This window comes from Eufriesea mexicana, unplaced genomic scaffold (genome assembly GCF_001483705.2).
Source record: "Eufriesea mexicana isolate 0111107269 unplaced genomic scaffold, ASM148370v2 scaffold2928, whole genome shotgun sequence".
NCBI classification, from domain to species: domain Eukaryota; kingdom Metazoa; phylum Arthropoda; class Insecta; order Hymenoptera; family Apidae; genus Eufriesea; species Eufriesea mexicana.
Window position 1 is genome coordinate 972,938 of NW_016911035.1, and position 25,506 is coordinate 998,443.

The following is a 25,506-nucleotide window of genomic DNA, read 5'->3' on the forward strand; positions in this document are numbered from 1 at the left end:
CATCGTATTTTGCGACAAAATTCTTTTTCTATACGTCATAGTTATAGTATCGATACTATCCACGTCCTAGAGATTTCGATTATTACCCGTTTGATAAAATCAGGTATTACTACTACAAATATTGCCAAGCTAAAAATCTTTTACGTAACAATTATGTACGTCACGTAACTACTTAACGGTAACAAATTTTTATTTCGATACGAAATGTGACCGTTCGATGGACGACAAGGGATCTCGAGTATCAAGAAATTAATTGCGTTTCGTCCGTTTTTATTCTCGAACATTAATACTGTACAGATTAGTCAGCATACGGAAACAGGGTTTACACGTGAGGTATAACTTCTTTTTCTCTATAACTTAACAAAGCTTAAATGTTTCAAACAAAACGAAGAATAATATATGTATATATATGTATGTATAACGTCGCGAGAACCACCATCAGGTTGGGAGCTTATGCGTGATTCTTTGGAAGTTGTACGCAAAATCTTTTAAGACACGTTTTATGTCCTCGATGCAGCAGAATTATGGAATGACATCTAACGATATACACTTAACGATGTACAATCTTTTGCCACCACCTTAAGCTTTAACATTTACACGTCATCCTAATATATCTAGGCCTTGATATATCACAATGACGATAACTTGTTTAATACGTCTATACTGCTATCGTGACGCTACACTATGATAATCCTTAAACTTTCCAATATGGTGGTAAAAGCTCAGCATAGGTACAATTACATTTATTGTCTTGTAGCAACTGCAGACAAAATTCTAATAATTTCGATACCACCATCTACCATGAAAAGGTATACACATTTTTCGAGTACAACATAATAACGATATATACGTTTCAGGATATGATAAAATAAAGTACTTAATGTACATTTATAGCGTAAGATGCAATATTTATAATTAATCGGTACGCTTTTCCTCGCTTACATTTCGGCGCGGTAATTCTTGTGCAATTCGGGTTTAATGTTGTACACCAAGTCCAAGATTGTGAGCACGACCTATATTATAAAAAGTATATGTAACAGAAATGTTAAATAGCAAAGATATCGTTACTTTCTTCCTATCAACTTCACTTCTACTTACGCTATCTTTGTGCATGGCCACAGTTTGATTCATTTCTTCCGTTTTTGTTTTTGTATCGCTCTCTATACGTGCCTCCACAAATTCTTTTGATCCCATGTGCTAAATAAGAATAAAAGAAAGTAACATTGCATATACAATCAAACAATTTTTAAATTAAATTATTCATTTTCAATTGCACGATCAAAAATGATCTACTTATTAAAAACCACTTACCTTTGCTTCAAATTCGCGAAATTGCCTTTCTCGTTCTTGCCTATACTTTTCAATTTCATCCTGTGCTTCTTCTTTTGCCTGCTTCAATCTACGTGCCTTGCCTACAAGTAAAATTATTTTAGACCGCCTGTTTTCTTAATTCTCATCGCATTAGACGTGATTATCGGAATTTTGATAAACTGGTATAAAAACTTTGAAAGATATTTTCCTAAATTACCTGTTATATCGGCAAAGGTTAGTTCATTTTAATCGTAGGATACCGATCAACGATATACGTATACATCGAATTTATATTTATATTCAAAGTCGTTCACCGTGTAAAACTCTACGAATACTTCGAGTAAAGGGATTAATCTTGCTATACGTATGTTAAAACAATTCACTTTTCAATGAATTTAAAAGGTTACACCCATTTAAACTCAGGGTCACAGACAAATTTATTGCGGCGTATGTGTCGAAAACACATCATACGTTAAAACATGACTTATAATGCTTGAATAGAAACTCACGTTTCCTAGCTTCTGCAACTCTCTCCGCAGCCCTTTTTTCAGCTGCCAGCAGTTGTTGAATACCTTGTGTCTGGCTGGCCATCTTTGCAACGAACAGAGAGGGCTGTGTTCCAAAGGAATCACAAATCGATCATATGACTTTAGAGTTTCCGTTGTTTGCCCCGCCTTAAACGGTGGCGCTGTACGATATACTCTCACGTGGGTATCAAGACATTAATTCTCAAGGTAATTATACCAAACCAATAGCAGTCGTAAACCTGTTTAACATTTGAATGAAAAAGTATATCAGAGAGAAATAAACTTAGACATTAAATATTCATCGTTACATACCGATACTATTCAATTTGCAATTAAATATACTTTGTTCTTTGTTATTTCTTATATTTCATGACATATTTTGAAGCAGACGAGATATAAAAATAAACTCCATACGTGTACGTAATTATAAAAGTTACGAATTTTTTATCTAAAAGACAATTTGCCTTCGCAAACATTTTATATTTGCAAATTCTTAAATTTGCTATTTATTTTTTTTGTACAATATATTATACTATCATTATTATGTTACATTAGTCTGTAGGTAGTCATATGGGCAGTAAAATATATTTTATATACATTTTACATAATATATGTAATGTACAATAAGTTGTTAAAGGTTTACAAATTATTTATTATTTATAAAAGAAAGATATAATAGAATTTATACATATATATTAAGTATCTTATTTCCTTGAATGTTTTGCCTATATATTCTATCATAGTATTCTATTTCCTTGAATATTTTGCCTATTGTTTAATAAAACTTTTTCCTGACGTTTCTTTTCCTCTTTAAATGCTTCGCTATTTGCCTTCCGTTCTATTCGCCTTTCCTGAAAATAATCGCGATTAATTTCTTGCCTGGTATTGTATGATACATGCAAATAATTATCGCCACGATTTTACTTTTCTATATTCTTTAAGTGCTTTCTTCCTTTCCTTCCTTTCTGTAGAACTTTCATTCTTGGGTCTTACGCTTAATGTACTTAAGGTAGATTTCATACTTTCTGCGATAGACCGCGGATATTTTGGTTTACAGTCTTCATTTTGCTGATCAAATTGAGCCAATGTTTTAGCAGTTAATTTTCCAGAAGAATTATCTAAAATGTTTTTCGGTATACCAGTTCTTAGATCAACTTTGATCTTTTGTGGATGCTACAAAGATGTTTACACAGTCTAATTTGAAACGAAAATGAAGAATCAAATAAAATAAAACAAAGGGAAAGAAATTATCTTTAAACAGTATACCTTAGGTTCAGAAATTAACTTTGGATGATTATAAATATTACTGTATGTACTAATAATACTTTCACAGTCCCATTTATCCTTTTCTCTTGTATCAACAATAAGTTCTTCTAAACTGCTTTCGTCCTCAGAACTGGAATACTCTTTTTCCAAAATTTTCATTCTATCTTTCATTAATTGTCCAATATTGTCGGTCTATTAAAATGAAATAATGTTTAAGCCTTTCTATTTTTTATATGTACATATTATCTACTTACATCTTCATTTTGTTGTTCCTTAAATTCTGCTGCACATTGAAGAACTAAATCTGAGTTTGGTGCAATGTATCCTTCAATATCATCACAATCTAATGCACCAATTTCATTTTCGTCATATGCTGCATACATCTAGAATGGTAATAGTATATACCTATCATGCAAAGATATACACTATGGTAACAATTACTTACTTTTTCGAATTTGTCATCAAGAAGTGTTAGTTGTTCGTTTCTTTTTATTACACTGCTGCTCAGTGAATATTCTGTAAAACGGGATTTTATTTCTTCTTCTCTAAAAGTATATTGAGGTCCATTTAAACTGCACACTTCATCTTGTTCTTCATCGGACAATCCCATGTTTCCCTCAGATGAAACATCAGACATTTCTGCTGATACATTTGGATTACATTTTTAAAATATAAATCTGTTGTTTCATATGCTTGATGCATTTTTATAAATACATACCATATTCTTTTGGTGCAATATCACTATCAGTATCGCTTTTATTAGCTAATTCGATAAAATTATCTTCCAATTGGTTTTCTGGATCACTGTACTCAAAATCATCGTCCATAGCAGCAACTATGTCTGGATCTAAATCTAATTGTAACCCCGAAACTGGAGCTGCTTTATTCAAAAGTCCAACTTTTTCTTCCACATTTGAAGCAAATACAGAAGATGGTAAACTAATTTTGGGTGCATTCGTTTGGTCATTTGATTTCGAAGAATTGATACAATCTAAATGTTCCCATTCTGCTGTTAAAGAATTAACATCTTTAAGATGTTGTAAATAATCATAATCGTCGTCAAAATATATGCCATATTTTTGTTGCTCCTTTTTCCGTTTATCATCTAACTTTTTTCGCTCGAGTTTAGGTGCTTGTGTATCTCCAACAGGTACAAGTACGCGTTGCGGAGCTGTTTCATCGGCAATTAATGGATCTTTTTGCGATCGATGAACTAAATGAAATGTTATTGAATTTTTCTTATCAATGAACTTTTTTGTTTTTCCCTTCGGCTGAAAATTAAAGTGATCAAATACACAAGGTATAAATAACCTAATGCACAAACATACGTATAATTCGGTATATTTCGGTTTGTTCAAACTCACCATTTTTTAATCCTTTTTATTTAACTGGTAATATTGAAAACAAATCGATAAAAGAATTATTTATTTAAAACTATTCATACAGATTTAATTCCGTAATCATTGCCCCGACAGCAGTTTCGGAAAACACGAAAGCATGCGCTTTGTTAGTGATTCTCAACCTAATAGAAGAATACGTAAGATTTCTATACTTGAAACAAAATTACTCAATAATTACGTTAGAAATATCATTATTTCTACTACATTTATTCAGACTATGGAGATAGTAGGAGTTATGCTGTTTGTATTAATAAATCAAGTATAAATATTGTGAAAATAACGATTAAGTATATCTTTCATTCTTGAATTTATTTCCTTCTCCTTAGCAGGCAATATTACAGCATTGACTATTGATATTCGATAAACACGTAACAAACCTTCAAGAGAACACAGAGAATGGGGCTATTTGACCGTTTAGCGAATCTTTTAGGTCTTAAGAAAAAGGAAGTAAACGTTTTAGTAGTGGGCCTTAACAATAGTGGTAAGTCGACGGTCATAAATAATTTCAAACGCGAGGATGACCGTTGCATAGACATAGTGCCCACTGTCGGGTATAATGTTGAAAAATTTTCATGTAAGTTAAACAATGACGAGTGAACGACATTCGATGTTAAATTGACGTGCTTTAAAGCCGTATTTGTACTATATTACTTGCACTTGCTGATCTGTCCGAGCACCAATTGACGTTAACACGAATAAACAACGCAAATATATTACATTATAAATATTATTTACTTTTAAACAACAAATATATATGTATATAATAGGTATAAATAATGTACAAAACATGTGGAATATTACATTCTATCGAAAAATCTACCATTGAACAGTTACACTATATTTTTTCTTTGTCTTTTTGTTTTTTTATGGACTACAGTTTTTGAACTCTGGGCTTTTGATCGAGTAGAAGGTCTTATTTTCTTTTCTATTTTATTTTGCAACAGTTTTGCTGAAGTATCATTCTGGATTTGATCTTCTTCGGGATTATCATTTTTTGCAACATCTACTGTAATATCACTAATATCATTAATCAAATTGAAAAGATGTTCATTTGGTTTTACAGGAGTACTGGTATACGGTTTGTCTATCTGTGGACTTGTTTGTTTCTTTTTAAATACAGGTTCATTAGAAGATGTAGCATTATTATTATTATTCTGTAATTCTGAATCATTCGAACGAAATTTTAATCTAGTCTGTTTTAATTTTTTTTGTTTAAAATCATTTATGTTCGGTGTAGGATCCATGATATCATTATCTTGCTGCCTTACAGGTTGTTCTTTAACATTCTGCAAATCCTGCTTTTTATTATGAAGAGAAATATCTCTTTTACTGTATTCACGTGTACTTGAAATCTTAGGTGTACTCAACTTATCCTGGTTTTTTCTTTTCCGTTTCTTCCTCATTCTTGATTTACTTTTCTGGGCTATAAAAGATTTCCGTTGCAATGAGAAATCATTTAAATATCCTTCATCACTTGAATCGCTTAAACTCTGAAAATAAAAATTATATTTTCATTAAAATTTAGAACAACATTTGTTTCAAATAGCTAAGAATTCTACATACACTAATGCGCAATGGACTATCTTCATCATCTTGTTTAATCCATGTAAATGCTTTCATATTCAACATTTCTTCAAATGCTATATGCAAGTCAAATTTTTTAAAGCACACTAACGATGTTTCTAGATGTTTTTGTGTGTCCTTATCTAATTCATCCTGTGTTAATGACTCTACCTTAATTTTGTTTGGCCTAGCTGCATCAATATTGTAGAAGAGATATATAACTATATCTATATACGAATCAGTATTTTTGTTGTACATCATCAACAGTTCGAAATTAATTTGTGTATATCCTATATTAGTTTGTAAATTACAATTTTTTAAACGAGAAAGAGTATTCTGAAAGTTAAAATATATATTTAATATTATATTCCATAATCTCTCTGTTTCCTAAAAACAGAAGTTAATAAGAAGACATACCATCAATATAATATATTGTTGCTGTCGCACAAAATAAGCATTTACATGTTGCTTACAGATTCTCAAGAAATTCGGTATATTTCTCAAATCTGTAATAGGATATTCGGATACAATATCATTTAAATCAATTCCCATTGGCATTACCCATTTCCCTAAAGTTCCTTTGCCTTGGTTATTTAGAATTTGTACCGCAAAAATATTTTCTCTATCATATTTATTAGGGGGTGTAAAATGAAATACATATTCTTCCGCTGAAAATTTTACACAATGAAGACCAGAGTACTTATGTAATTCAGTCTCTAATTGAATATTGACATCTGGAATTTTAGTATTTAGATCACTGCTGGTGCTTGAAGGAAAAACACATTTAGTATTTCCAAATTTTATCATATCCAAATTCCATTCCATTTGCAAAATTATTGACTTCAATTGATGTATTTGTTCCTTCAATCGTTGTTTCAGTTCATCTGTAGATTCTAAAACAGAATAATACTTGGCATTATCTTTATCATCGATATTGTAGGGTTAGCTTGACTTAAACGAACATTTAGCTTACCTTCACGATTCTTCGCATTTTCTTCATTATTTATAAAATTTTCTACAATATTCTGTTCTTCCATATTTTTCAACAATTTATATAAAAACAACTTACTATTACTTTTAAAGGCTACCGCGCAAATGTATCATATTATGTTTATCGTGTTTATTTTCAGTGATTCTCATTCGTTTTAACGCAGCGTAGAAAAAACCAAAGAAAGAAATACAAATATACTTATTATTTATATATATATATATAAATACATATTAATTATGTCTCGTCATTTTATACTATTTCTAACAACTATTCGTCATAAAATATTAGTAATAGGTACAATGCTATTAAGATGTAATATATATTTCTCTTTTTACAGTTAAAAATGTTAGTTTCACGGCATTCGATATGTCAGGCCATGATCGTCATAGATCGTTATGGGAACATTATTATAAAGATTGTCATGGTATCATTTTCATAATTGATAGCAGCGACAAACTACGATTGGTTGTTGTTAAGGAAGAATTAGATATGCTTCTTCAGCATCCAGACGTAGCTGGTACATAAGTACTACTTTTTTATATCTTGTTACTAGATATCAGAATTGTCTTGGAAATAAAATTTTCCTACTGCATATTGTAGGTCGAAAAATACCAATTCTCTTTTTGGCAAATAAAATGGATTTGCCAGATTCTTTAACCACGGTTAAACTTGTTGCTGGACTTGGTCTCGATCGTATACAGAATAAACCTTGGCATATACGAGCAACGAATGCAATTACTGGAGAAGGCTTACAGTTAGGAATTGAATGGCTTACAGATCAAATTCGTGATATATACATTAATAAAAGATAAAAATAAATTTAATTTATAAACCTATTATTGTTTATAAAAGTTAATTATAGACGGAAGGCAATCGATTGTGTTATGGTTCGTTTAAAATTGAGCATTTAAATATTTCGTTTCGAATTTGGAACCGTGATTGTTACGAATGACATTTAAATATCGAACGAACGAACATCATGTGTTCACGTGACTCTAGCCGCCAATGAATTGGAACAATAAATAAATGCATCGAATCGTATTTCTACAGATATTTCATAATTAGTTTACATTTTCAGATGGCAATAATTATTAGTTTGTATCGTTGTTTTATAGGATATGTACTTTTATTGAGAACTTTTATATATAATAAATCGATGTATTCCTGATAGATGGCGTTTGCAAATGCTTTTCGTACGTCAGAGATTACCTATGCGTGGAACGTGTAATATCGATTTGTGACATTTGACAGGTGTTGATACGAATTTCTCAGATAATTCATGAAATGTTTGTAAATATGAAGAACAATATGAAAGGAAGTTATCCTTTCATGACATACGTTCTATTTACGATTTTGTTTAAATTTGTACAGTGCAACGATACAAATAAATATGCATTACTTATGCCAAATGTTAGACCATACAGGGTAAATATTCGTTGAAAAAGAAAAGTGTAGGAAATTATTATTTCACTTATCTTTAAATATTTTATCATATTAGCGTAAATTATGATACACTTTTCAATTCTTAGTTTATATTAAGTAGATAAATAAATAAATAATAAAGTAACAATGACGTTTCCTTTATTTTTAGGAAGAATTATATCTGTGTACTCCTGTCAAGGTAGATCCTACACGAAATTACTATTTGATCGGTTTTGAACCAAATGCAACAATGGCAAGCGCGCATCATATACTTTTATACGGTTGTAGTAAACCTGGTAGCTCGAAACCTGTATGGGATTGTGGAGAAATGGCAGACAGTAAAAATGATAACATAGAAACAATGATTCCATGTGCAGAAAATTCTCAGGTATACGACACGAAAAGAAAGAGAAAAAAGAAATAATTAAACGGTAACTCGACAATCTTTATGAAAACTAACGTGAAAAGTTTAACAATATTAATATCCTGTATAGATACTGTATGCTTGGGCTAGAGATGCACCGGCGTTAATTCTGCCAGAAGGAGTAGGTTTCAAAGTTGGCGGAGACTCTATGATTAAATATCTAGTTCTACAAGTTCATTATTCCCATATCGTGCAATTTCAAGATGGTAGAACCGACGATTCCGGCGTATTTCTCCATTACACGTTACGTCCAATGAATAAATTAGCTGGTGTTCTTTTGTTGGGAACCTCAGGTTCCATACCACCTAGAAGCACAACATACATGGAAACGGACTGCATAATAAAAGAGAACAAAACTATTCATCCTTTCGCGTATAGAGTTCATACTCATTCACTTGGGAAAGTAGTTTCTGGATATTTGGTAAAACCAGATTACACATGGATAGAATTAGGTAAAAGAGATCCCTTGACGCCTCAAATGTTTTATCCTATACATAATAAGGTTCCAATTAGTCAAGGAGATCGAGTAGCAGCTCGTTGCACCATGTATAGTACACGGGACAGTTGGACATACGTTGGCGCTACTAAAGCCAATGAAATGTGTAACTTTTATCTAATGTACTATGTCGAGGACGATGAGCCACTATCTTTGAAATTCTGCTTTACCAAAGGCCCTCCTGATTATTACTGGAAAGACGCTGAACTATTTAACATTCCTACTGTAGAGGCATCTAGTTTATAACGTAATATTAATTGCCTCGGCTGAAGATCGATACACGTACCAGACTGTCGATAATGGTATAGAGTCTAGCGGAAATATTTGATCTATTTGTTATAAAATAGAATTTGTTCTTTTATCGGTAATAGAGACTGTCGTATTTGTTACGAAGTTACGACAATCTATAGGTTAACATTACACGCGCTTTGTTCCTTCTCACAGTGTGATGCCCGCGCGGTTATTTATTTCTTGTTACGAATATTTTGTATTTGCAAAACAGTACTTAATTTTATATTAGTACACGAATGACCACCATGTAAGAACGTTCTACATTCGATCGACGAACGAAAGAAGATTTTATATTCGGCCTATAATGTTTCCTTTCTTTTTCTCTTTTCTTTTTTATGTCTATCTGTGATTAATTTCTACCGATAATCGTTGTTCGTGTATACAGTGAACGAAGAAACTTAGTATTATTAATTTCAGACGAACTCGCGCTTTCGCTGTTAATTAAACACCTTTAGTTCCATGTAAATTATCCGACGAATACGAAAGGAAAGTATTCTATCCGTCATTCTCGTCATATGTAATAGCGTAGTAATATTTTCTGGAAACTCAACGGTGCTTCGAATGCGTATGTAAGAGAAGGTCTTTGAAACTAAACACGACTGAAAGTAAGACATTTCCACGATATATTACCATACGATTTTATTTTGTCTATAAGCGTAACAAAACATGTAAAGAAATTATTTTCGAAGTTATACAGAAAATGCACAGGTGCATTTCCATACATTTTTTCCGAATAATACTATTTCGATACTTAAATAAATCATACATGTATATATTGAAAAATGCAAATCACGCAATTTTCATTTCGTTGTCCTCTCGCAACTTATTTTCACGTTGCACCGCACGGGTGTTCGTCCCTATTTATATTATAGCGACTTAATAAATAAGCGTAACGAAGGTTTCGCAAAGTTTATTGTCTCTCGTACATTTGGCTCTCTTTGAAAGTATGTCGATAAGCGCGGACGTACGTTTTCGGAAAACAAATGAACGGAGAAAGTGCAACGAGTATGTGAAAGAATCTATCAGAGATGCGTCGTCGAGCAGTTTAAAAGCTATCGCGGTCTTTCTCTTCAAAGAAGAAACGCGCATATTTCGCCGGCATTTTGTCGCGTACCGCTTCCACGTTTTTCGCGCGATTTCCCGCATTTCCCGAGATTCGGGAAACGATTTCCTCGAGTAATATCGTGACGGGAAAGGGAACGAGAATTACGTTCCGTGAAAGGAAAATTAATTCGCGTTTTCGTTCCTCTCGTGCTAGTTCGCGTGGATCTTCCGATACGTTTTAGACCGCCGATACTCTGGTTAATCGTGTCGATTCCTAAAGTTATTACGTGCAAAATTGAAAACCGGTTCCTCTCATTACACCCGTGCACGTATCAGCCTTCTCTCGGGGAATGATTCGGTGCCGATGATCGTACGATTTCGTTATTATCTATCCGGCTACGAGAAACAAGCGATTCCTTTTCTATCTATCTATAACGTAGCTTTCTCTTCTTTTTCTCATGCAAACGCGAAGAAATCGTGCACGAAGGTGAAATATCGGCGCGTGGTAGACGTAAAATTGGAGCTGATTTTAATATAATCGTGGTAACGTTAACACGGACTATCACGTAGAGATAACGAAAGGTAGATAGAGTTGTACGAAAGTAATCGATTGAATGATAAGTGGTAGCATCGAAACAACAGGATCCCGTGAAAGTAAAATCGGCTCGGAGCCCCGGTATACTTTATACTTCCGGTTCTCGAACGTGTTCTTTCGTACGCTACGTCTTGCGACTCGGTTAGTGGTTCGGTTGCTTCTTGTCAAACGAAAAGCCAATAAAGGTCGGGCACGAAGCTGATCCAGTAGGAGAGGGCGAAAAAGTAAGAAAAAAGCGTGGCCAGGTGGAAAAGGAACGGAATACGAGGCGTTGGACGGTAAGTTAGATCGGCGCGTCTCGACGCGGATTTTTCCGTCAAACCATGCCGGAACACGATCGTTCGTTTGACAAGCTATAGTTTCATTAGCACGTACACGAGAGAAAGTTAGCCAAATATTTAGTATGTTAATTGCGCGGGATTTTTTTAAACGAATCGTTTAACTTTCGTTCCAGATTTCGTAACGCGTAACATCGAAACGAAAACGAACTTCATTCCGACGGGAATAAATTGTTGCAACTCTCTCTCTCTCTCTCTCTCTCTCTCTCTCTCTCTCTCTCTCTCTCTCTCTTCCTCTCTCCTCCTTTCTCTGTCTCAACGGAACGGATTTTCGCGATTTCGATAAGGTTGGATGGTTTGCGAGCGAATGCGACGTCTTTCGCGATTACTTTTGCATACTTGGAACACGCATAGACCGAGTGGACGTAGTGGACGCGTTTGTCACCTCGACGATTATAGTTCGATAATGCCTCAATGAAAACGGCACGTCACGCGCGCATAAAGGTATGATAGTGGGGTAAAAGCGTGTCTCGTGGTTAGGAAAGCGAGCGAAGCACATGCAGCCCGATCGACCGTGTATGCTCTGCAGGCAACTTGGAAAGTAAGGCCTCGATCACGTTTCGTCCGACGCAGCTTGGCGCACAAACCAAGTAGACGCGACCTAAGCTTTGTTTCTTTTTTTTTTCATTTTCCCTCCCTTCTTCCCCGCTCTCCTTCTCTCCCCGTTCTCTCTCCATCGTATTTTACGTAAATAGCGTCCCAGCCAATTTTCTCCCCTTTCCGTTCCCATGCTTAACCTGACGTAACCTCGTTGGAATATGACTTTAAGACGAGGAATTTTGCATTTTAAATTCCGCCCGACGGAGTTTCTCTTTCCATTTCAAAAGCGGACACTGCGTTACAGTTATTTAACTACGCGAAAGTCTACGATCCAATTAAATCGCGTTGACCGATCGTGCAAATTTTCCTCAAGCGACCGGCTTCGTTTGACTTTGCTGTACGTAAATCGCGCGAACCAGATATACCTGCGGACTAGAGGATTCGAAAACATATCTTGCCCATTAACGGCGAACGAGGCTACATTGCGCCTCGACTCGAACGCGCGTATTTGTCAATGTGGCACGTCTTCGAAGAATTCCAACGAGAATAGATACGCGTTAAATGCTCGGCTTTCGAGAGTATCGTTTACTCCTCGTCTCGTTCCACGCATCTTCTTCTTCGCTCCGCCATTCGCTCTCCACGTCCGATCGAGGACGATCCAGACGTTCCACCGACCTTTCCCGAGATCGCGACAAATCGCGTAGGGATCCGGGCAATGAACGGGGATGATCCTTGCTTCTCGATGGCGGCTTGGCTCGATCGATACGTCACGCGTAAAACTGACGAATCCTTTGGAGGAGATGAACGCAGGCTACGACCACGACCACGACTATGTCAACGACGCGGCGAGGACGAGACGACGACGTCGACGACGACGACGACGACGCTAGGGGATGATGCACGGTTACGAGGGATGTAGACTAAACCCGACGGCGATAACTTGGCCGATGAGTGGAAGATCGGTGGTGAGAGGGTAATGGAAAGGAGAAAGAGAAAGAGAGGGAGAGAGAAAAAGAGGCACGTGGGACAAGAGAGAAGTCGCGATTGGTTAAGCCGGTTGGAAAAGCCCGCCTGGCTGCTCGACCGGCCGGCACTTCGCTCAGTTCTCCACTGCGCTCCGAACGAATCGGAGCTTTCGCCAAACAAATCCCACGAGAGTCTCGTTAGTTTCCGCGATTTTTCGGTCATATCACACGCCTCGACGATCGATCGTTCGATATCGCGGTTCTGCTCCGACACCTACATGTATACGCCTCGTATACGCGTGCATATCGATCGCTCAACGAGAGAATCCTACCAACGTTTTTAGAGAAACTGCCCTTTCATCCGTCTTGGTCCTTTCCCATTCCTCTCGCCTCAGTCCCCTCCGCCGTCCTCATCCTCGTCGTTGTAAACGTTGGCGGTCGCAAGTTTGTTCGAGGACGAAACGATACGAAAGAGAGCATAGAAGAAGAGAAACTATGCCCGTGGACGAAAAGGCGTTGCGATTTTCGGTTTAGGATTTCTCGATAGATTTACAGCTATCGTTTCCAAACGCAAGGGATTAGCGGTGGTACGTGGGAAAAGGATTTGCTACAATCGCGGTAAGTTTTTTTTTTTTCAATCTCTTTCCACTTTTCTTTCTGCTTTCCCGTTGCGTTCATCGATCGTTCCAAGTGTTTAAGAAACGGAAAGAGAAAGAGACGCGTTTCGTACGGGGCTAAAAAGCAAAATACCGTTTCAGAGGACTCGATTTTTGGAATCGAAAATTCGGCGGAAATTCGCTATTTCGTTTTACTCTTTACGCCCCATACACGAAACGCGTGCGCACATTTCGTACGTGTACCAGCGGAAATGAGTTCGCGCTAATGCTACCCATCGTTAACGAGTGGTCCGTACCGCGACACGCGGAACTGCTAGCAGCGGTGAAGGTGGTGTCGGTGGTGGCGATGGTGCGGTGGTTCGAGAATTCGTACCGTAACTTCCTCCCGGAGCGTATCGCGGAAATGCCGGAAACTCCATTCGAACGCGTTCGAAATTTCGATCGCGACTTTATTCGCGCGTAGAAGGGTAGTCGGCGTTCCACTTGCTCGCACGATTTTTCCTCGCTGCGTCCTCGTTGCCAGCATCCTTAAGCCGGAACAACATCGATCGACCGAAACTCGCGCTGCTGGGAAACATCGCGATGTTCGCCGTCGACTCGTAAAGTCGACTAACATAGTCGTACGTACAGTTGTCACGAATTCGACGAGCATGCGCGCAGCATTAGGGGCACGTAAATAACGAAATAGTAGTCCCTCGCGGAATTTCAATTATCGGCCATTCGAGTAGGAAGGTTTCCCCAATCGCGGTTTCGTTTGCCGGTGCATCCTTGATCACCGTTCGTGCACCCTCTACGTTCGCCGATTCGAGCTAGCTATTAGTAAACATCGGATGGCGATTCGAGAGAAAAGAATAAACGCGCGGCGAAGAGGAAGTCGATGGTCTCGCGGCAACGTTCGGTTTATCGCGTGTGCGTCGGAATTTTCGCCAACGTGGAAACGTCGATAACCGGAAGTTGCTTTAATATCGAATACGAATACGGCGCCAGAAACCGTGACATCGACTTGGCAAGCTTTTACTAAAATCAGCTCTTTCATGCGAATCAGCCTAAACGACGTTCACGGATAACATATATAGAAACTGTTCGAACTAGGTCGCCATCTTTTTTCCGCTATTCCGCAATACTCCGCGTACTCGTATCCAATCCCCGATTGGTCTGTTCTCGCGCGCGAAATTACATCTGTGTCTCCGTGTTTCATCGGCATTGCAGGAACAGTGCCAAAGTTTCTTCCCCCAGCGTGTATACGTTGGCAGGAAAATTTCGTTTCTATTCTCGCCACCCCGTCCTTCCGATCCACCACCTACGTATACGTAACAGGTAGGCTAGATTGCGGCTACCTAGCAGCGTCGATCTCCGAGATGATCGATGCGGTTACGAAATTAACCGCTTCATCCTATCCGCGCGTGTACGCGACGTAATCCAGACATTTACGTATTCGTATTCGTAGTTGGTGCTGTCATTTACGGTGCACGAAATATTTCTCGGTGCGAACCGTTCTCGGTTCGACTCGATATGTTCGAAGGTGAACACGGAGAGAGAAAGAGTCTACACGAGATACGGGATCGACGAGGAAAAGAGAAGAGACGGACGCGTTTCCGACCAACCATCGCGAAAAGAGTTCTTTATACTATATCCCGTTCTATCGTTTTACAACGAGCGAAAGAATTTTCTTCGACGACGCGACGCTAATTTTTATGAGACAAAGATCAGCAGCAGCAACAGCAGCAGCAGTGGTACATAGAGACAAATAAATATTCGACTAACTTACTCGGCGACCTAAATCGCGATTGCCAGGAAAGAATTCGTTCGAGAGGAATACGAAGGAAAGAAATACGCGGCGTACGTCTCTCCGTCTCGTTGTCGTAATTTATTTCATGGGATTGATGCCGCTCACGGGAACCCATAACTTTCGTTATTTCTCCAATCAGGTGGAAGACCACCTAGAAAAGAACCGGAGAAATCCTCATCGATGTAAGGAGCGAACACATGTAAATCGCGTGACCCCTATTCGGGACACGATTCCAACGGAAGTACAGAAAATCTTTGCCAACTATACGGAACTACTATACTTTCTTCTTTTAGGATCTCTACGTTAACGCCTCTCCCCACCTTTCTTCTTATCTTTCTTCCCCACTTTCGCAGTGGAACGCGGACAAACGCGCAACCACGATATTCCAAAGAAGCGAGATGGAAGGAGGGAAGGTGTCAAAAAAAAAAACAAAGAAAAAAGAGGAAAAATGCAAAGAAAGGGAAAAAAGGAAGAGGGAAAAGAAAATTAGCGTGGAATAGGGATTTCGTTGACGTTTTGAGAGACGTTAGAAGCGCAATCGGCGTTACGTTAAGCAACGACGAGGGTTCGATCGATTTCTCGGATCGAACTGTCAGGCTTATCTCGATGTCTGGACGAGCAAGGTCCGAGGTCTGCGGACCGACTACTTTTTCTCGCTTTTGCGGGCTTTTATTGCTCGCGCTATGCCACGTTCGGCTGATCGGCAAAGATTCGTGGGACTGCGTATCGGTATGGTTTCGCATGAGTATCCCGTACGAGAGGCAACCGCGATGAAAATTTCATCGCACGCGAGAAGAGGAGCGGTAGCGAGACCGAACGGCCTGCATACGTAATACACCTTCTTAGCTAATATAGGCCGGTTTGGTTTTGGGGCCACGGCTCTCCTCGGGGCCCTCTTGCCGATGTGTCTGGTTAAAGTCTCGTTTCTCCTTTCGATGAAAAGAACAGCTGTTTCGCTCTATTCGGCTGCTCGCTCTCGAGACATTTTCTCGCCACCGGTTCGCCTTTTCACCACCGTCACGACCACCGCGACGAGTACCACGCGACCACGTTCCACGGATCCTAGACACGCGTCCGCGATACGCTTACTCATCGATCGCAATTACGATCGTGGATCGTCGTCGCTTTCGTGCAACTGCGCCGAACGCTCGGTTCTCTCGCGTCGTTACGCGTCGTTACGCGTCGTTTCGCGTCTCGAGCAGGAACGTTGCATATACCACGATTGCCTTGTATGCTCCTTCTCGGTTATTAACCTCGCTAATTTCTCATCTTCGACACGGAGAGATATCGAAAGGCCACTTTCGATCGATTCGTCGACCGACCGGCCGATCGATCCATCGCGGAAGGATTTCGTTTCCCGGAAACGGCTGTTCGTTGCACGAGACGACTCGTGAACGTCGCTTCGTCGGCATCCTTCGTTCTCGGACCAAGGATACCAAGGGTATATACCTTCGGTATATACACGGAGGTACGCGCGTTTGCGCGAGGATACGACGATACGCGAAAATTTTGCAGCCGTTTACAGACACCTTGCGGATATTCACGCGGAGGTACGCGCGTTTGCGCGAGGATACGACGATACGCGAAAATTTTGCAGCCGTTTACAGACGCGTTCACACGCGCACGATAACCTTGTGTGGTCCAGAGGAGAGAGATAAAGTGAAACCATGGGGCCACGCTGTCTCGCGAGCCAACCTCGATCTCAGGGCCGTTCGCGCCGCACCGTTTCTTCCCGCTCCGGTTTTCGTCTGCCCTTCTCTTTTCTTCTCTTCTCCTCTCTCTCTCTCTCTCTCTCCTCTCTCCTCTTTCCTCTCTCCTCACTCCTCTCTCCTGTCCCGCTCTCCGTTCTCCTCTCCTTTTCCCTTCCCTTCCCTTCCCTTCCCTTTCCTTCCCTCTTGCTCCTTTGCCCTTCTCTTCTCTCCTCTTCTCATCCTTTACCCTACCCTTACTTTTCCTTTTCTTCCCCTCTCTTCTCGACCCTTAAATAACAGCCCGCTTAATTCGCCTATATTACATCTCGATGGTAACGTTTTACGAATCAAAGTGTTTGCGAATACGCGTTTATTGCTTTCTCTCTCTCTCTCTCGCCGATACTCTCGTCCTCTCTTTTCCCCCATCCCCACGCGTTTTTGCCTTTATCGTGGAACCGCGTGCAGCCGGCAAAAAGTAATTAGGAGCAGCGATGGCCATCGCAATTTTGCGTTTTTGGCGCACGATGAAATATATTTTCGAGATACCAACCGGAGCTGTAATGCGCGTGTATCGTCGCCCTCTCCTCTGCATTCGACGGTTAGTCCAAGCAGATAGGTAGAGTACGCAGGTAGTATGGGTCGGCTGCGATTCGGCACGTTTCGCGCATACCGAACCGTAAATTCGAGCAACCTTACTCTCCCATACCTCCCTGACATGATCCAACCTTTGACTCTTTGCTCTGCCGTTTCCTCTTCGTCGTAGCCAATTATTACCAGTTCCGTATTTTTCTATCCCTTTTTTCGCCGTCATCGTTCAGCACAACGACGTTCACGACGTGGTTCACCGACGTTGCGCATCGCGATTCGCGGTGCGGAAGGATCCGCGTTACAGAGCTCGCGAACCACGGCGATAACTTTCCAACCGTGTATAATTCTAACTCGTAAACGGCAATTATCGGTAGACGGCGCGTGACCAGTCTCGTTCCGACTGTACGCCGATTCTCGCGTCTACCTTCGTAAAGACGTCGTCTTTTTTCTCGATTAAACGAAACGGAACGAACGAAACTCGTTCTCGCGACGATTCATCGCGTCACTCGCTCGTTTGTCGTTAGCTCCAAGCAAGCGAACGTACGCGGCGTGTTTGATTGGAAGGAAAATAAGGAAAGAGGAAAGCGAGGAAATGGGAAGGTAGCGCGGTGGATTACGCGACGCGTTAATCGGTCGGAAAGGCACTCTCGCAAGAGGAACCACGCACGCGCGCTCTCGCGACGTCTACTTTCTCCGATCTTTCTGTTTTCCTTCTATACCTTCCAGGCAGTCTATTCGTGCGTCCATAAATTATGGTTAAGCAGAGGTATACGGCTGGCGAAGCGGGCAACAGACGTCGACGGAAATGGAAGGAAGAACCGGATGCAAGTCCGACACGAGGTGCTCAGCCGCAACTCATCATCCTCCCCTTCGCGAGAACCTTCGCGAGTACCTTCGCGAGGAAATATTTGCCAGGAAAAAGCTCACGCTTGCGCAACGCGACGCCAGACGGCACGCGTGTGCTCGGTGGAAATAGCGTTTCGTTATCGACGGGATCGGAAAATTTCGAGATGGACGATTCCGTTTGGGTTCGCGATCGGAGGTTCAAGGTCGAATCACGCCGAATCCGAAGGCGGCGTCGCGGAAGGCGGCATTCTTTGCTCGCCCGACCATGCTGGCCACGTTCTTTCTTTGGCAATCTTATTCCACACGGAGAAAGAGAGAAAGAGAGGAAGAGAGAGAGAGAGAGGAGCTCGGCGCCCGAAGCATCGTCTACCGTTACCACGTGTCTCTCTCTTTTTCTCTCTTTCCTTCTCGTTCGATATGCCACGATCATCGCACGTGCAAATACGATTGGAAACCGCTGCCAGCAGGCTTTCCGAAACCCGTGCGCATCCACCAACATCCCTTCGACCGACCTACATACTTTTCGTTTCTAAATCTTCGCTACCGATCTGCTCTCCCGCTTCGTCTCGTTCGGCAACCCGAAGATACGGCACATCCGCCATTTTCAAACTCTTTATTCCCCAAACGTTCCAAGGAAACACCGTCGTCCCCGAGAAAGGAAGGGATGGCGTCTCCAACGTTTCCTAATCCACGCGTTTACGCGACCAAGGCTGTCCAGGTATCGGACGGTATCGGCGGTATCGGATGGGAAGAAAGGCGAAGAAATTGAAAAGCCAGGCGTACGCGTATGCAACGATGACCACAGCGACGGCACCAAAGGACGCGACCGACCTGTGACCGAATCGGCGATGCGTGACCGTTGCGCGTTGTCGAGAAGTGATTTGCACGTGTCTACCTGGTGAAAGTATTACCGTCCAATCGTTCGATCGCTTTTGAATCCGAATTCGCAGGCGAGGTTTGCGCGTGCGCACGCGCACGTGCACGAGTACCTCGCGATTTTAACCGTCCTTTCTGGCCCAGTCCCCGGACGTTACAGGCACGGTCGCGTCCCTCCTTTTACGGAATTTATTTCGTAACCACGGCCCATCCGAAAGGTAAGCTACGCTCGGTTCGCCACGATCGACCCTTCCGCTCGCAACCGCGCGATTCGCCGTCGTTCGAATCCAGACGCGCCATTTCTCCACGCTCTCCGACGAGTATGCGGACACACTGGCCGATCGTCGGTGGATGCGTCTGGATCGTGGGAACGCGGTACGCGAGTAATTCGATGGTCGCCGTTTCGACCAAACCAACGCACGGCAGACACAGGGGGTTAATCGAGGGTAGTAACGTGGAGAATTCGTTGCGATTCTCGTCTTCCGCGTCGTCTCATTCGAAATTTTATCCTTTCAGAAGATGCCGGGAAGATCGCCGGACCTCTGTAGATGGCTCTTTCTGGCGGTACTGTTTTGCTGTTCGTCCTGTCAAAGCGCTACCTCCACGTTCGAGAACAAGACCGGTGAGTCCGTTTTCCGTTCTCCTCTTTTCGTCCTTTCCGTTTGTAATTCCTATCGACGACCCTCTTGCCGGGCCAGCAAGAAACGTAATCGTCTGTCTCGGTCGAGGTAGACGAACGACGCGTTGCGACGCGGCTCTCGCGACCCAGTCGATGCCGCTCTTGGCCTCGCCACACCGAGCTTTCCGCGTAAAGCGTCGTAGGAAAGAACGAATCGATTCGACGCGATTTGGCGGAATCCTTCCGGTCAGTCCGATTCCGATTCCGATTTCGAGTGACCCGATGCTCGAAGAAAAACGGATCATCCCGTCCAAGATCGCGAAGCTTGCTTTCCTAATTCCGGTAAACGTCTCGATTCGTAGAGATACGCGGTATTTAGTAAAAACGTATTGCCGTCGTCGAGAAATTTTACGTACACGTTTACGTGTGCCTAAGCGTGTGTGCCGGGTCAGTAGGTCACTCAGCTCGGTGCTAAAAGAACACTCACGCGTATCGATACACGTGCAACCGTAGGAAAACGCTCGTACGCGCGCGTATATTCGTCCGTGAGACGACACAGGCCTGAAATTCGTATCTCTTCGTTGATCCAAACTTCGCATACCTACGTACAAGCGTATCGGAACGATCGAGGAGTGCAGTCGACGACGCGCGAGCTTAAGCGTGCTAGCGTCCAAGTCCTCGCCGAGGAATCGAAGAAACACGGAGAAGGTACCCGAGATGAACGTGCACGCGTATATACAGCGTCGAGTGATCTTTTAACAGGAGCGATTCGAAGCTCGCGACAATAAATCTGGGACACGAAAGAAATACGTTCCTCTTGTCTCGACGGTGGCAGGGACTGCAAGCACTTAACCTTAATGAATCTTTGCTCAGTTGTCCGGCGTGCCCTCGCGAAAAACAGGCGTACTCGCACGTTTCTACCTTTCGCGTACGTTCGCGCTCTTTCGTGTTCGCGTGTACCAGACTTTTGCCCGCGACGTTTGACCGGACGCTCGCGATAACCTATCCCCGCGTAGAAATTTTCTCCAACGGACACCTACGTGCGTAAATACGCGTTTCGGATATCGTCGATGCATCGTGTACCGCGACGCGACTCGAGCAGTGGCGCCTGCAGGCCACCTCTATCTACCCCTGACAGACCTTGCGGTCTCTCCGCGACGCGCGCGTTCGCTGAACTTTGACTCGTCTCCCCAACGCTCCGATCGATATATCACCTCCTCCTTCATCCTTATCTTTCCTTTTTCTTTCGCTTTTCCTCTCCGTTTTCCTTTCCGTTTTCCTTTCCGTTTTTCTTCCGACTTTTCCTTCCGGCGACGAACACCGTTCCGTACTTTTTATATCGCGAAGAAACTTGGAAGCTTCTCGAGAGCTCGCGTTTTCTCCTCGCATTACCGAGACGAACGGGCGCCGTTTCTATTTCTACGGTACCGTCGCGCATATAGCCGAGCATAAAACGCATCGACTCGCGTTACGAGTAGAAACGGACGAGAGAAATGCCGCCGTCGGGATCGATATCGATTTTCCTCCGCGAGCGAAAAGACGCGACCGTATTATCGGCGTTTACCACCGATCGCCACTTGGAATCGACGATACGTGAATCCGACTGTTTTGTTCGCAGGTCAGAATGAGAGCAAGCCGCGCGTGTTTTCACCGAGAATGGATTACGACGAATGGACGCCCCTTGGCCGTGGAGATCCCTTGAAGAACAATCCTACCTTCGATTACGTTCCACCAGTGCTCGACAGAGTTCAATACTGGCTGGATTCTCACACGACCGAACCGTCCGCGAAACGCGACATTCTCGTGCTGGGAGTGACCGCGAAGAAGACTAGCCCTAAAATACCGGAACAGTTCTTCAAGTTCGTCGACGGGCCAAAATTCACGAGATCGAACCATCAGGACGTCTCGTACAGGAACGATTTCACGGGCAGTACCGGCGCGGAACCGCCGAAACTCGTGCGTACGACCAACTTCAGAAACGGGCCGATCGACTACAGAAATCAAAATAGAATTCAATCGATGCCCGCCAGCTATTATCCTAGTCCGTTTTACAATCAAAAGACGAAGCCTTACACGATGATGCTGCCGCCGCCGTTGACGCAGAAGGACAAGATCGTGAGCTTCGTCGAGCCTACGCAACAGTTCAACACGCAAACGGAAGAAGGGCCGGTCCTTCAGGAATCGCAGTTCTACGTGCCACTACATCCGTCCAAGAGTTACAATCAACAGCAGCCAGGCAAGTCCCAGTCCCAATCTCAAGCTTCTTCGTCCAAGTTTCCACCGAGCAAGAATCCGACGCAGACCGTGTCCACGCAAGTGGAAACGGTGAAGAGCGCGTACGGTCCTGCGTCGTCGCAGCCGACCAAGCTAAAGTACGAAAGCTTGACGACGCCGTCGGTTTCCTTCGAAAAGTCCAACTTGATCTATCAATCGACGCAAACCCTTTCCGCCGCTGGTTGGCCGTCTGCCGGTACCAACGGTGCACCGTTCTCCACGCCGACCATCTCGGACGTCGGACAATCGATTCGTCAGACCACGGACTACTCTCGCGATCAGTACGAGATCGATCATCACGTCGCGGCGGCATCCTCGAATCACGAGGTGGTCGTCGAGCAAAACGCCAACATAATAGTCGACGGAGACAGCAACGAGAACGAGGAGGTGGTGATCGGACAAAAGGGCGCGGTCGATTCGTCGAATACGGTGTCGTCTGCCGCGACCACGGCCACTACGACCACCGTGGCAGACCCCCATGTCGGCAACGGCGACAGGGGAAAGACGGAAGAGGACTCGACGACCGATCGATCGGTCGAGAAGATGCACATCGTCGTAGCCAATTCTCCTCAAAGCGTGGACGTTGAGTCGCACGAGGCGAAGAAAGGAGCGGTGGCGGTCGTGATGCCGACCAATTATTCGGAAAAATGGTCCAGTTATTCGCCTACGAGTACGGTAACGCCGCAAGTCACGACGGCGCCGGAAACCGCCACGATCGGCGTCCAGGACACCTATGCAACGGGGACGGGGACGGGAACGGGAACGGAAATGGCTAGCGACATCTCGTCCAAGCTCGAATTCCAACCGATTCGAAATTCCGTGATCGGATCTCCGATGTCGTCGGAGAGCTCTCAATCCTCCGTCATCTTACCGAGCAAGATGATGTCGCCGGTTCACCAGCAGCACGCCGTGCACTTTCATTCCACGATGACTCCTCCTCCGTTTCCCTCCCGACATCCCGCTGATCCTTTGCACGCGTTCGCGCCACCACCGGCCCCTCTTTCATCCATGATGCATCCACAGGCTAGACCTAACCACGGCACGATGCATCTTATCGGTGGCATGCGTCCGACCATGGGTTTTCGAGCACCGGCTTCGATGCCCGTGTTTCCACCGATGACGCACATGCACGCGCCACCGCCCGTCAGGTCGCCGATCGATCACGTGGGATCCCCGATGATCGCGATGGATCAGTCGTCGGTACATCGGCCGCCACAGCTGCAGCAGGATTTCCCTGTCGGCATGTTCGTCGATTCTCCGGCGCCTTCGACTCTGCTCTCGCAGGCGATCGGCGCTGACGATCATTTCTTCGATCGACATCGATCTCGTGTCCCGGAGTCGACCACGTCCATCTACACCACGCCTACCTCTTCTCCTTTCCTGCCTACCGTTTCCTCGTCGCTCGAAAATTCCCCTATGGCCAACACTCGGACGCAAGCTTCGGAAACGGGAAAAATCGTGGCAAGCAACGAAAAGGAGGAGCACGAGCAGGGGGAGGAAGAAGCGGAGGACGAGCGGAAAAAGGTATCGATCGGACCCACGACGACCCCGCGAATAACCACCGTGCCAAGCTTGACCACCGATCCCATTTTCTCGCACTACAAACAACCCGCTAAACCCATCCGTGGCCCGATGTACCTCATCATTCAAGGTCATTCCAAGGTGAAGACTTACAAACCTACCGTGAGCAAGCACGGCGTATCTGTGGAGGGGAACGAAATACCGGAGAGCATTACCGAGAAGCAATTGTCGAAATTCGAGCAATTCGTGCAAGAGAACACGAGGAACGGAAATCGCGCCAACGTGGCCTCGATCGAGGAACAGAAGAAGAAGAAGAAGGCGGAGGACAAAGCGCGTGCCGAGAAGCTGGCGCGAGCTCGTCAGAACGATCTGATGAGCCTGGTCGAGAGCGGTTTGGCCAGCTTCACCGTTTCACCATCCTCCTCCTCCTCCTCCTCCTTCTCCTCTTCCTCCTCGTCCACCACTTCGTCCACCTCTTCCTCCTCCTCCGCCGCCACCTCCTCCACCTCCTCCTCCTCCTCCTCCTCCTCCTCCTTCTCTTCCACGACGGAAGACGAGCGTCGAGGAAACTCGGTGACCATGATCGAGATCAACGGCAATTAAAACTATTCGCGACGATCGACCTACTGGAACCTTCCGCAATCGAAGAAATTCGACCGAGCGAATCCGCCGGGGATCGCGGCTGTAATTAGTAGCGAGATAGCCAACGACGCGGCGCGACGATCGAATTTCCTTCAAATTTCTCCTTTTCCTCGCGCTACTCGATCATTTTGTCACGTATTCTTTCCGCGATCATCTTCGCAGAGGCTCACACACACACGCGCGCACACGCACAGGCTAACACACACACGCATACACACACAGAGACACAATCGGTCAGGATCCGTGGTGGATTCGCGATCGATATCGATCTTATCACGGTCTCGTTTTATCGAGGCGAGGATGCGCGCCAATTTCTAATGTGCCAGTATACGTACACGCGAAAACGCGCGTTTAATCGATACGTACATGTACGTATATCGCGTATGCGATACACGTGTCACGCGTCGTGACGGACTAGCGGATTGCTCGACACGATCATGTGTTTCGAACATGCATGCGATTAAAAACGGCTCTCGATGGAAGTTACCGCACGATCGATCGTCATCGCGCTAAACGATCCACTTCCACTTGCCGCTGCTCCCGCTGCCGCTGCTGCTCGTTATACTCGAGAAACTCGATTCGATCGTCCTGGTGGACGTAACTCGAGACGATAAGCGGATCGTTCGCGTTTGCGTTTGCGTTTGCGTTCGCGTTCCGGCGATAAAAGCCAGATTCGCGTAGACCCCCAGATGCCACTCTCGCATGCGATTCGCATTGTATTATTAACGCTAGTCTTACGTCTACCAGTCACCGTGCTTATCGTGCGTGCACTGATATCCAACTTTGTATTCCAGTCGTTTCATTCATCCGTTGAAATTGGTTACGATCGCAACGGTGATCACGTATGTCACGTATCACCGCGTGTGTATC

The 25,506-nt window shown here is 43.4% G+C and overlaps 6 protein-coding genes across 7 annotated transcripts; 3 read left to right on the forward strand and 3 right to left on the reverse strand.

The window, feature by feature from the left end:
* Positions 1 to 260: 260 nt before the first annotated feature.
* Vha13 (V-type proton ATPase subunit Vha13) lies at positions 261 to 1,984 on the reverse strand. Its single transcript, XM_017904593.1, has 4 exons — positions 1,821 to 1,984; positions 1,312 to 1,412; positions 1,099 to 1,197; positions 261 to 1,013 (listed from the first exon to the last, which is right to left on the reverse strand). Exons 1-4 carry the CDS (start codon positions 1,900 to 1,902, stop codon positions 939 to 941), a joined length of 357 nt encoding a protein of 118 aa, XP_017760082.1. The 5' UTR covers positions 1,903 to 1,984; the 3' UTR covers positions 261 to 938.
* A 591-nt stretch (positions 1,985 to 2,575) lies between these two features.
* Positions 2,576 to 4,738, reverse strand: LTV1 (LTV1 ribosome biogenesis factor). 2 transcript variants are annotated; one of them, XM_017904583.1, is made up of 7 exons: positions 4,469 to 4,738; positions 3,823 to 4,375; positions 3,550 to 3,743; positions 3,359 to 3,487; positions 3,105 to 3,296; positions 2,763 to 3,011; positions 2,576 to 2,689 (listed from the first exon to the last, which is right to left on the reverse strand). In XM_017904583.1, exons 1-7 carry the CDS (start codon positions 4,469 to 4,471, stop codon positions 2,576 to 2,578), a joined length of 1,434 nt encoding a protein of 477 aa, XP_017760072.1. In that variant the 5' UTR covers positions 4,472 to 4,738. The 2 variants fall into 2 exon arrangements, with proteins under 2 accessions (XP_017760072.1, XP_017760071.1); XM_017904582.1 differs by having other exon boundaries at positions 3,550 to 3,746.
* A 596-nt stretch (positions 4,739 to 5,334) lies between these two features.
* On the reverse strand, positions 5,335 to 7,104 carry LOC108550743 (uncharacterized). Its single transcript, XM_017904577.1, has 4 exons — positions 7,047 to 7,104; positions 6,485 to 6,960; positions 6,068 to 6,403; positions 5,335 to 5,994 (listed from the first exon to the last, which is right to left on the reverse strand). The coding sequence occupies exons 1-4, from the start codon at positions 7,102 to 7,104 to the stop codon at positions 5,335 to 5,337; spliced, it is 1,530 nt and encodes a 509-aa protein (XP_017760066.1).
* A 320-nt stretch (positions 7,105 to 7,424) lies between these two features.
* Arl6 (ADP ribosylation factor-like 6) lies at positions 7,425 to 7,870 on the forward strand. The gene is made up of 2 exons (XM_017904578.1): positions 7,425 to 7,575; positions 7,659 to 7,870. The coding sequence occupies exons 1-2, from the start codon at positions 7,425 to 7,427 to the stop codon at positions 7,868 to 7,870; spliced, it is 363 nt and encodes a 120-aa protein (XP_017760067.1).
* Positions 7,871 to 8,293: 423 nt separating this feature from the next.
* On the forward strand, positions 8,294 to 10,344 carry Phm (Peptidylglycine-alpha-hydroxylating monooxygenase). The gene is made up of 3 exons (XM_017904594.1): positions 8,294 to 8,483; positions 8,650 to 8,868; positions 8,975 to 10,344. The coding sequence occupies exons 1-3, from the start codon at positions 8,343 to 8,345 to the stop codon at positions 9,644 to 9,646; spliced, it is 1,032 nt and encodes a 343-aa protein (XP_017760083.1). The 5' UTR covers positions 8,294 to 8,342; the 3' UTR covers positions 9,647 to 10,344.
* Positions 10,345 to 20,056: 9,712 nt separating this feature from the next.
* Positions 20,057 to 24,597, forward strand: LOC108550757 (uncharacterized). The gene is made up of 3 exons (XM_017904596.1): positions 20,057 to 20,202; positions 21,818 to 24,413; positions 24,531 to 24,597. Exons 1-3 carry the CDS (start codon positions 20,100 to 20,102, stop codon positions 24,595 to 24,597), a joined length of 2,766 nt encoding a protein of 921 aa, XP_017760085.1. The 5' UTR covers positions 20,057 to 20,099.
* Positions 24,598 to 25,506: the final 909 nt, after the last annotated feature.